The sequence below is a fragment of the Tupaia chinensis genome, unplaced genomic scaffold (assembly GCF_000334495.1).
Source record: "Tupaia chinensis unplaced genomic scaffold, TupChi_1.0 Scaffold000661_1, whole genome shotgun sequence".
Classification (NCBI taxonomy): Eukaryota; Metazoa; Chordata; class Mammalia; order Scandentia; family Tupaiidae; genus Tupaia; species Tupaia belangeri.
In genome coordinates this window covers 3,752,672-3,764,829 of record NW_006160183.1, presented here as the reverse complement: position 1 = coordinate 3,764,829, position 12,158 = coordinate 3,752,672, and the positions used below count along the sequence as shown (strand labels likewise).

At 37.8% G+C, this 12,158-nt stretch overlaps 1 protein-coding gene across 3 annotated transcripts in view; it reads left to right on the top strand.

The window, feature by feature from the left end:
• The window catches only part of PLEKHH2 (pleckstrin homology, MyTH4 and FERM domain containing H2), a 101,761-nt gene that overhangs the window by 32,103 nt on the left and 57,500 nt on the right, over positions 1-12,158 (top strand). For 2 of the 3 annotated variants that reach the window (XR_003551295.1, XM_006159908.3), the window contains exons 7-11: positions 1,689-1,874; positions 3,686-4,647; positions 7,728-7,803; positions 10,325-10,419; positions 11,496-11,640. Coding sequence is in view for 2 of the 3 variants with exons in the window: in XM_006159908.3 (XP_006159970.1) it covers positions 1,689-1,874; positions 3,686-4,647; positions 7,728-7,803; positions 10,325-10,419; positions 11,496-11,640 (1,464 nt within the window). In the remaining variant the exon portion in view is untranslated. The remainder of the gene's footprint in view (positions 1-1,688; positions 1,875-3,685; positions 4,648-7,727; positions 7,804-10,324; positions 10,420-11,495; positions 11,641-12,158) is intronic. The other variant, XM_006159910.3, reaches the window with a different exon arrangement.

Here is a 12,158-nt window from a genome sequence, read left to right as displayed (position 1 = left end):
TAGATAGATAGATAGATAGATAGATAGATAGATAGATAGATAGATAGATAGATAGATAGATAGAAAGAATATAGTACTTTCAAATCTGCATATGTATATTCATTATAATATCATTGTGAATTAGTTCTGTGAGAGATAATCAACATGAAAATATTAAAAGGTACATCTAAAGGAACTAATGCATAGAAAGATTTTTGTTATATTCTACTCAGTTATCAGTTGTTATTTGACTTAATTAACCCTTTATGCCCTCCTAGAGTTAAGAATTTAATTTTCTTGGAAACTTTTCTTATTGAGGTCTCCATGCACTTGATCTTGTAAGCAGCTATGTTATGCATAAAAATTGTAAAGATGAACTAAACCCATGGTGGTCCGGTCACTTCACTAGCTGTCTAAAGTCCCCATCACACCCTTTTTTCTCTGAAGAAATGATTGACTCTCTCACCATAGGCCTGTCCCCTCTATCTGCTTTCTTCCCTTCATAAATAAGTGAAGTCATTACAGTCATCATGAAAACTAAGATAAGTAAAAGTCATTACAGTCATCATATCATATTTGCCTCAGTGATAATCTAACTTTCCTTTTATTGTCTGGGCAACCAGAATCTCACTCCCTTTTTTCTTCAGTTCATGGAATTACTGCGCAAATGTTACCAGTTCTTACCTGGTATTGACCAATATTTGACTTTGCAAGAAACTGTTACTCTCTAGTTATAATCTGTTATTTTGTGTGCATTTTTTGTTGAGGACTAAATGCTCTTAAAGGGAGGAAATATTTTTCTCTCTTCAGCTAAAAAATAATATTTATTTATTTATTTATTTATTTTTTTGGAGAAGTTTTTCGCTATAGGGCACATGCGCTCGCCAGACAGAGAGAGACATAGAGACAGAAAGCGAGAAATCACCCCCCGGGGGGGATGGTCATGCCGCCTTCTCCTCCATTCTCCTCTAGGGATCTTGGGCATGCACACACACGCGCCTGGCGTGAGTTTTAAGCCACCGGGTCCGGGATGCAAACCGCGGTCGACTACGTGGGAGTCCAGTGACATAGCCATTATGCTAACTACTGGTCCCAAAAATAATATTTTGAACATTGAAAAGATATAGGACAGATTTTTTTTAAGTTTTTATTTAATTCCATTATTATTATTATTTAATTTGACCAGGTTGAGACAGAGAGAGAGAAAGCAAGCCACCAGATCCAGGATTCGAACTATAGTCGATCATATGGGAGTCCAGTACATTTAACCACCACACCACCTGCTGGCTTGTGTAAGACAGATTTTAGACATAGACTTAAGACATGACATCGAGGGTTCTGTATAACTATATGTAAATAAAGATGAACTTCAGGCTTTTTTTTTGTATAAAAAATGGCTTCTCCAAGTTTTTTTAAAAAATTATATTTAATTTTATTTATTATTATTATTATTTATAAATCTGACCAAAGAGAGAGAGAGAAAGTGAAAAAGCAAGCCAGTAGGTCGCAGACTCAAACCATGGTCAGCCATGTGGGAGTCCAGCACTTTAACCACCATGCCACCTGTCGGCCCCTGTCCAAGTATTTATGTGTTTTGGTTCTAAGTTGAAAAGACTAATGCCCCTGTCCAAGTATTTATATGCTTTGGTTCTAAGTTTAAAAGACTGATGTAAAAATCTTCAAGTCTCACTTTTGATTAATGACTGCAGAAGTTCAAGGGAAGAAGTCATTCACTATCTCTACACCAAAGCTTTCTGAAGGCCAGCGCCTGAGCAGTTTGACCTTTGGGTGCTTTTTATCCCGAGCAAGGAGTCCTCCTCAAGTAGTAAAATCTGAGGAAATGAGCAAGATATCATCTAAAGAACCTGAGTTCACCCAAGGAAAAGACATAGAAGGTATTTATGGGTGTATAAGAATTTACTTTGGCATTTTTTTTAAAAGGAAATATCATTTGCTGAGATTAACCCACATACAACTTAATGTTCTTTTTTTTCTGACAACTTTTCAATGAGACTATTTTAAAAGAACACACGGCATATAATTTTGTGTGTATAGTTATTTTTGTTTTCTGAGTCTGCCAATGGTACAAATTAGAGCAACCAATTTTCCCTTCGTAATACTTTTTCTTGCAGAGGGTGGAAGTGATATTAAAACATTTATAGTCCTTTATTGTCTCAAAGAGGAAAATATTTTCCTGGATGTTTAAACTCTGGTTCTGTGTGTAGAAAAAAATTATACCCTAAGAGCCATCTCTGGTTCTGAAATTCTGAAAACCATATATACTCTTTTCCAATCAGAAGGTTTCTTTGCTACTTGTCTACATGCCATTACTTTTCCTTTTTCCTTTTTTATTTTAGAGAGAGATTTTTGCTATAGGACACATGTGCTCACCAGAGGGACAGAGAGATAGAAAGTGAGAAATCACCCCCCCAGGGTGATGGCCACATCACAGTCCCTTCTCCTCCATTCTCCTCTCACAATTTTGGGCACACCTGCACACACATTTGGCACGAATTTTAAACTGCTGGGTCTGGGATTCAAACCACAGTTGACTATGTGGGAGTCCGCTGGCATAACCATTATGCCATCTGCTGGTCCCTACTTTTTTCTTTTTTGAGAAACCATTTTCATTTCCTTCCCACTTTTTTCTTCCTTCCTTCCTTCCTTCCTTCCTTCCTTCCTTCGTTCCTTCTTTCCTTCCTTCCTTCCTTCCTTTCTTTCTTTCTTTCTTTCTTTCTTTCTTTCTTTCTTTCTTTCTTTCTTTCTTAGTTTCTAATAGGGCACATGTACCTTCTAGAGAGAGAGAGGGAAAAAAGCGAGAAATAACCCTCCAGGGGGATGCCATCTGCAGTTCCTTCTCCTCCAATCTCTTCTTAGGATTTTGGGCATGCATGCACAGGCGCCTGGCTGCCAAGTCCAGGAGGAACTTGATCCATTTAATTGGCCATGTGGTGTCCAGTGCCTTAACCTGCTGGCACATTTGCCTCTCTTTAGACTTATGTTAGTTTTCTTCCGACTATCAAAAGTAGTACGACTTTGATACTAGAGTTGGGACTCTTGTTTTATATAAGGCTTAGTTTTCAACCTTTTGTCTAAAAAACAATGTTATGCATTAACTTTATGCACATGAACAATGTAAATTAACTTCATGCACATGAAATTGCCACTTTTTACAGTATAGTTAGACAAAGCCATAAAGATCAGCGTAGGGCTAACCAGGTGGCATGATGATTAAGGCAGCTGGATCCCACATGGCCAGCTGTGCAATTCAAATCCTGGAATCAGTGGTTTGAAAAACACACCAGACACATTTGGGATTGCAGTGTCACCATCCCGCTGGGAAGTGCATTCTCCTTTTCCCTCTCTCTTTCATTTCTCTCTCCGATGAGCACACACACACCCTACAGCAAATTAAAGATAAAAAAATTTTAACTTAGTGAAGATTATATTTTTAGGACCAGCCTCATAGCACAGTAGGTAAGAGAGCTGGATCCTAGCCTCAGCAGCTTGAAAGAGACTTTGGACATGTGTGTGTGCATGCCCAAGATCCTGACAGGATAGAAGAATGGAGGGAAGAGGGATTGCAGTGTGACCACATCTTACTGAGATGTGCTTTCTCTCTCTCTTGTGAGTAGAGGTATCTTCTGGCAAAAAGGAAAAAAAAATTATTCAAAGCAGCATGCTGATATGATGTATCCTTTTCTAGAAATGGAAATTCCAGAAAATTCTGTCGATAACCAAGTTCAAGAAAACAACAGAGGCCAGAAAACATTGCATCAGACTCTTTGCGGCTCAGAACAGAATCAGAAAACAAGAACAAGCTTTATAACGGATGGTGGCATATCCCAGAATTCTGGGGCTCCAGTGAGCGACTGGAGTTCTGATGAGGAAGACGGAAGCAAAGGAAGATCCAAGTCCAGGTGCACATCCACCCTTTCCAGTCACACATCAGAGGAAGGGGCCCAGTGCAGCAGGATGGGGAGCGAAACATACCTGACGGCATCTGACGACAGCAGTTCTATATTTGAGGAAGAGACTTTTGGGATAAAGAGACTAGAACACAAGAAGCTATATTCTTGGCAACAAGAAGCACAATGGAAAGCTCAGAATAGTTGTGTCAGAAAAGGAAATTCTGAAAAAAATAAAAAGGAGCAAGATAGTTCCTCAGATGAACTGAATAAAAAATTTCAGTCTCAGAGACTGGATTATTCATCCTCATCGAGTGAGGCCAACACCCCAAGCCCTATTTTGACCCCAGCTTTAACTCCAAAGCATCCTAACTCACTCCCTGGAAAGGGAGCACAATTAATGCCTTCATCAAACTTGCCACCCCCAAAGTTAAGGATTCCCAATGTGTTCAGTATAAGTGTAGCACTGGCCAAAAGGCATTTAAGTCAGCCACAGTTAAGTTCCGACAGGATATTTGGAGCTAACAGAAATGCTATCAGCATGATACGACCACTGAGACCTCAGGAAACTGATCTTGATCTGGTCGATGGTGACAGTACAGAGGTTTTGGAGAATATGGACACGAGTGGTGAAGATGGATTATTTTCCTATGACTCCCTGGAGTGTCCCTATTCAGATGACCAGGAAACCTGTGACTCAGCAAAGAAGGCAGCATGCAGCAAACCTCCAACTCAACCCCTGCACCGTTTTCCCTCTTGGGTAATTACACTGCGGTGTGCAACGCAGTCATTTTTTTTTTTTTTTCACAGTATCACTATCAGGTTTTACTTCTTTTTAAATTTCTTTTCAGATTCTGCTTTGTTCTGGCACTTTCCAGATTTCAGAATGCAATTTCCTCTTCCCTTCTCCTACCGAGTTCTGAATCTGTTAAAAAATAAGACAAATATAAGATAGATGGGGGACCACAATATCACCTTATTTACTGATAAAACTGAGTTTATGTTGTCTTCCTTGTGGCTCTCGCATTGCACAGCAGTGCCCTACCACCTGCACTGTGGCTGAGCCAGTCATCAGGTTTTGAACTCCGTTGTTTACCTCATTGGCTCTAGGAGAAAGTTTACTCTTCTTGAGCTTATAAATTCATTGCTTTGACCAGTGTACCTTCTATGGACCTAGAATAGATAGACTCTTCTCCCATCGAAACATGGACCATGCAGTAATTAATCCATCAAATATGTGATTCTTCTCAGGAATATCTGTTGGATTGTCAGGAAAGTCATGACACATTTTTGCATAGGAAAACAGAAAAATACATCATGACATTCCCAACAACCTAATATATTGCTAGATTTTTAAAAAGTTACTACAGGAATCAGCAGATGGCAGAATGATTATGTCACTCAGAATGGTTATGTCGCTATGACTGTGGTTCAAGTCCTGGACCCAGCGATTTAAAACTCACGCCAGGTACATGTGCATGTGTACCCAAAGTGCTAAGAGGAGAGTGGAGGAGATGGGATTGCTGCATGGCCATGCCCCCTAGGGGGTGATTTCTCGCTTCCTGTCTTTCTGGCAAGTGTCTGCATCCTATAGCGAAAATCTCTCTTTAAAAAATTCCTACATTTGAAATAAAGTAAAATGATCTATCTTTTAAAAAATTCCTACATTTGAAATAAAGTAATCTGATCTATGTAGATCTTTATTTTCCTTCATATTGGCATAATTTAACCTTTGATCTCCAGAGAAACATCTGTGTTGCAGGATTTTTCAGTTTTTGGAGTCATGTTCTTTCATTGTAACTTGTTTTACTTAGTGGTCTGTGCAATTTTCAGCATGTTGAGGCAGCTATGTTTTCCCAGTATTAATTCAGATATTGAGGTGTATCTGCTTTCAAGAGAACATTTCATCTCAGTATTCACATGAAACTGTAGTTTATTACTAAATTCTGGATGACACACAAAAAGTGAAAGTTAATGACATGTGAATTCCTGGAATTTCAATTATGTTACCCTTTAGGCAGTGAGAAGTTGAAAAGTTGCCTCTTTTATTATGTTGAGATTTCCAGAGATTTAGGTTAGGCTTTCAAGTTTGTTTTACTTGGCAAACCATTTTTCTTTCTTTTCTATTTTTTTTGTTGGGAAACCATTTTTTTTTTTTTTTTTTTTTTTTTTTTTTTTTTTTTTTTTTTTCCTTTCTCTCTCCTCCTTTTCTGAAGCTGTTCAGTCCTGAAAAAGTGGTATTGCTTTTCAAAAGTCTTCTAGAAGTCTGGCCAGGTTTGTGGTTTTACTCTTGTTTGTTAGGTATTTTCAGGTTTCAAGGAAGAAATGTGTCTAGTTACCTCAATTAATTAGAGTTTAAAGATTTTTAAGAGTTTATTATAAAGCATAGCCTATCCTTATTGAATCAGAATTTTTTTTTTTTTTTAGGAGAGATTTTTGCTATAGGACACATATACTCACTGGAAAGATAAAGAGGAAGAAAGAAATCACCCTCTGGGGGGATGGCCACAATCCCTTCTCATTCTCCTTGAGATTTTGGGCATGCATGCACACATGCCCAGCATGTTTCAAGCCACTGGGTCCAGGACTCAAACTGCAATTGACTATGTGGGAGTCCAGCGACATAACTGTTACTCCATCTGCTGGTCCCAAACTGGAATATCATTTAAAATACAGTAGTGGCTCTGGTGGCGCAGCATATGATGATTCCACAGGGCCTCTGCTAGTCAACTCCTTAGAAACAAGTGACACCCTATGCCCCTGCTCCAAGGGTTCCATTTGTCTCTGAGATCTACAATGATGCTCTCTGTTCTTCATTTACTAACCACTCTGCCCCGTTTGATCACAGCTTCTGTCACCCATCTTCTGCTCACTCCCTTATTTTCGTGTGCCTTTCTGTTGACAATGTTCAGCTGTTTGTCACTGTGTGTATCTCACAAACACTTCACCCAAACAAACTGTATCAGATTCATACAGTCAACTGTTTTTCAACCTGAAGTGTCCCTGGTACTTGGAGATCTAATGCCACGTAACTGGCTGGCTTGCAGAGGATAGCCTTAGTTGTCCAATATGCCTTGGTTCAGTCAACTGTGTCTGGGCTAGACTTGTTATAAAATTCAGGACATAATAATCTGTGTATTAGGAATTCTTGGGGTCCTTTGCTCTGGAGGACAGGGCTAATAGCCTGTCCACTACCTGTTTCAAAGAGCTCTCTCAGAGATGAGAAAACACAATAACTTACTTACTTTGGAATAAGAAAATATTATAAATCCCATTGCAGTTCTCAAATTCATTCATTCTTGACTCTCAATCTTTCTTGTTTATTTGAAATATACATTGAAATAAGGAGATAGCTACTTTTCTATGATATCTGACTAAATTTTTTCTTTAACCATGTTCCAGAATAGTAGAATATTAAAGTTGGTATATATACATAGTCTATGATGATGAATGGTTCTGAATTCATATTATAGCCATTCATGTTTTTTCTTTTTTTCCCATTAATCATGTTCTAGAATGATAGACTATTAAAGGAGGTGTTTATTTGTAGTCAGCGATTGTGAATAAGCTTTCTCTTACTTTTTCCCTATCTCTGCAAAAGAATTTTAAATACTAATTAGAAATTTGGGAGCAAAGATAAATAATGGAATGGGTAATGAGTAATAGGAAAAAATCTCTGCAGTATTATTTGTAATAGTATATTTTAGTTGGCACTGATGACAGTTCTACAAAAATGTACTCTAGAGAATATTAAGTGAAGAATGAATGAAAACATGTATATTGAAAGTAATCATTTCTTGGCATTAACTAAGCCATGTTCAAATCTTTCTTTTACATTAGGAAAGCAGAATTTATGCCGTAGCCAAATCAGGCATTCAAATGTCTGAAGCCTTCAATATGGAGAATGTTAATAAAAGTAAGTGCTTTTGTGTTCTATAACGTGGATAAACCTTGAGGACGTTATGCTAAGTGATAGCATAATAGAAATAGGGTTACAAAATATACAAATACTGTATGATTCCACTTACATGAAGTATCGAAAACAGTCAAAATCATGGAAATAGAAAGTAGAATGTTAGTTACCAGGAACTGAGGGAAGGGAGAAAGGGGATTTGATATTTAATGGATATAGAGTTTCAGATTTGCAAAATGAAAAAGTTTTAGAGGTCTGTTTTACAAAATGTGATTATACTTAACACTATTTAACTGTGCAGTTATCTATTGGTGAAGCCAATAGATAGCATGGTGGTTCCATCTCTGGACTCCCACATGGCAGATTGCAGTTCAAGTCCTGGACTCAGTGGCATGAAAATCACACTGATTGTATGTGCATGCATGCCCAAGATCCCAGGAAGAGTATTGAGGAGAAGGAATTTCAGTGTGGCCATCCCTCCTGGCGAGTGATTTCTTACTTTCCCACTCACTGTCATTGTCTCTGTCTCTCTCTCTGGTGAGTGCATATGCCTTACTGCAAAAACCTCTGGAAAAATAAAGAAAAGATTAAGATGGTAAATTTGTGATTTTTACCACAATAAAAAAAGTTAAAGAGAAGTATTTTTTAAATTTGCTCCACTGGCCAAGAAATTCCAAAATGTTTTTGGTATAATATTGGGTTGTTGGAAAAAACATGATGTATTTTTTCTGTTTTTCTATGTAAAAATGCATCATGACTTTTCCAGTGACCCAATAGAATTATATAAGCTATCAGAAAATTATTTCTAAAGATTGCTGATTTATATTTAAAATTCAAATTCATCTTAGTTTAGTGACACAAGTATATGGTCTTTAAAAAGTTCCTGGAAAATGCTTACTGTGAAAGAAATATGCATGGATTTCAGTTTTCATTTATTTTATTTTATTTTTGTAAGAGAGATTTTTGCCAAAGGGCATGTGTGCTTGCCGGAGAGACAGAGAGAGACAGAGAGGCACAAAACGAGAAGTCACCCCCCCTTCCCCCAGGCCATGCCGCAATCTCTTCTCCTCTATTCTCCTCTCTGGATTTTGGGCATGCACAGACACGCACCCAATGTCGCCAGGTCCGGGACTTGAACCCTGGTTGACTACATGAGAGTTCAATGACATAACCATTATTCCATTTTCTTTTTTTGCACCAAAATAAACACATACTTCAATTCCATTTTTCCACAGACTTTAAAAAAATACTCATGAACATTCCACTCTGATATAGATGGTATCTCACCTTTTTAACTTGAAGAGCTCATGTCAGAGAAATTATGGCATATCAGCTGTTTAAAATTGTGGAAATATTGGTTTTTTTAAAACACAGCATTTAAAACACATTTTCCCTATTTGACTTTCTTCCAAAAACTTTTTATAGAAGCAATGTATGTCTGTTACAAAAAATAAAGCCAAACAACAGAGAAGTTTCTGTGATAAAAAGAGAAATTTTCCTGATTCCTTTCACCAGTTCCCTTTTTATCCTAGCACTAATCCATATCTTAGAGGTAACCATTGATATTCTATTCCTTTTTCATAATCTTGTGTTCTTATCTTTCAGGAGATTATATTCTAAACTCTCAACATCAGATTAATCTGATAAATACTTAACAATTATGATGTTTCGGGTTGGTCCTATAGTACAGTGGTTAAACACTGTTCATAGGGAGCTAGATCCCACATAGCTGTTTGCAGTTCAATTCCCAGCCCCAGCAGCTAAAACATGCCAGGCACATGTGGGTACATCGTGAAGGGATGGAGAAGCAGAGGGAAAAGGATTGTGGCATAACCACACTCCACTGGGAGGTGCTTCTCTCTTTCTCTCTCTGACTCTCTCTTTTGAGCACGCTATAGCAATAAAAGAAAAAAAAAGAATGCTGATGTTTTAATACTAGGTCAGTAATTAGTCTATAAATAGAGCATCAATCAGTCAGTAAGCGGTTGCTTGTACCTAGTTCTGTTCAGCTTAAGCTAAGAGTGCATGGAAATGCCAAAAAAATAAAAGCCGTGTGGGACCAGCAGATGGCATAATGGTTATGTCGCAGGACTCCCACGTAGTTAACCACGGTTTGAGTCCTGGACCCAGAAGCTTAAAACTCATGCCAGGCATTTGTGCACAAAATCCTAAGAGGAGAATGGAGGAGAAGGGACTGTGGTGTGGCCGTCCCCTCTGGGGGTGATTTCTCACTTTCTGTCTCTCTGTCCTTCTCTTTCTGGTGAGCACATGCACCCTATAGCAAAAATCTCTCTAATAATTAAATAAGTAAAAGCCAGGTTTTAGTTCTCAAAGAGTCTAGATGGGGAACTAGCACATGTGAGGAAATAATGACCATGTAAAATGTGTAAGTAAATTCAGTAATTATGTATGTTTATCTAATCGCTCTGTAATTAGAAATTATGCTGAATTCATGTTCATAAAAAATAGATCAATATGCTAATTAGAATGGTTTTTTGGAAAGAAAAAAATGTTTCTGTTTCAGATTCTGTTGCACTCCTTTCGTATACCTCATCGGGACTTTACACATCTCTGCTGTACAAGAATATGACAACCCCAGTGTATACAACTTTGAAAGGGGTAATTCATTATTGTTACTGTTAAATATATGGGTCTCCTCATGATGGATCCAGAAAATTGTTTATTCAAGCTCCAGATTCCATTCTTGACATTTTATACAAACTCTCCCTTTATAGAGAGTTTTAGAACTTCACATTATTAATACATTGAAAAAAAGAGGAAATGGAAAGGTTTGGAGAAGATACTTGTTCTCATCAGTGTATTGGAGATCTAAGTCCACTTCTCTTGTGTCCCATGTGGTTTTCTCTGCCCCTCTTTCCATGGCTGTTAATCATTTAAATGAAATGTATAAATCATATCATGGAAATTCTAATTTAGAAAGATCTTCACATCAGTGCCAGTGTGTCTCTTCATGCTTGAAGCACCTAATTAAAATAAGGATTGTTAGGAATTGATGGTCGAATGTTTTCGGGAATCTTTTATAATTGGCAAATGCTTTGCTAATTAGCAGTTGCAATTTAACAATATGACTTTGATATGGCAAAAATATATTCTTGTATTTCTTTTTAAAGTATTACTCTATGACTTCTTCCTGTAAAACATTCTGTATCTAGAGAGATGGAATGGCACAGCCTATGGTACAGTTGGTTACACACTGAACTATAGTCCTGGAAGCCACTTGGCTGACCATAGGTTCAGATCCCCAGTTTGGCCTGAAGACGTGCCTGGCAATGCAAGAGCCTATGAGCTGGAGGACCGCTGGAAGGAGATCACTGCATGACAAGATCCTATCGAGGATGCTTCTTTTTCTCTATTTTTAAAAAGAAAAAAATTAGAACTATTTATTTCATTTTATTTATCATTATTATTCTTCAATTCGACCACAGAGAAACAGAGAGAGAGGAGAGTGAGAGAGTAAGCTGCCAGGTCTGAGACTCGAAACACAGTCGGCCATGTGAGAGTCCAGCTCCTCATCCACCACACCATCTCTCAGCTCCTCTTTTTCTCAGTCTCTCTCTTTAGTACTTGTTCATGTGCTCTCTATTGTGAATAAAAATCAATAGAACTTTTATGAAAGAACAAGAGAGAGATAACTTTAGAGATGAATATAGGATGGCTGCTCTGCTTTTCTTTAGAAGGCGACCCAAATAAGCAGCAGCCCATTTCTGGATGACTCCTCTGGCTCAGAGGAAGAAGACAGTTCCAGATCCAGCTCCCGGACATCGGAGTCAGACACACGCAGTCGGAGTGGGCCGGGCAGCCCCAGGGCTATGAAACGAGGTGAGAGAAAATCACAGTCGAACTAGACAACTCCAAATCATTCAGAATATTTATCTTCATAATAGGATTTAAAAAAACAAAATACTTCAAACTATAGTGAATTAGCATTAGCTAGTATAGAGCGTTAGCTTAGGACTGACATGTTTCTAGTCTAGTCCTAATTCTCTTTGTGATTCTTTGTTTTATTTTATACCTTATCTGTAAGAGATTAGATATGACTTCATTGTGAGAATAAAGCGAGACAATTAGCCAAAATGAAATTTTGTGTTTATACTTACTGGATAGCATTTTGGATACTTTGTGGGACAGGCTTATTTCATCTAAATTTGTTATACTAAGTGGCAGAGAACACACCTAAAAATTTGTTGGTTACTCTGAGTAAAATGGAAACCAACCAAAACTTTACTTTGGGTGTGTCGATGGTATTTCAATGGAATTTGAACAAATTTTGCTCATAGGTAGAGATTACAACGAGATCTAATCCAGTAAATACCACCTGTATTTTAACAAAAGCCTTT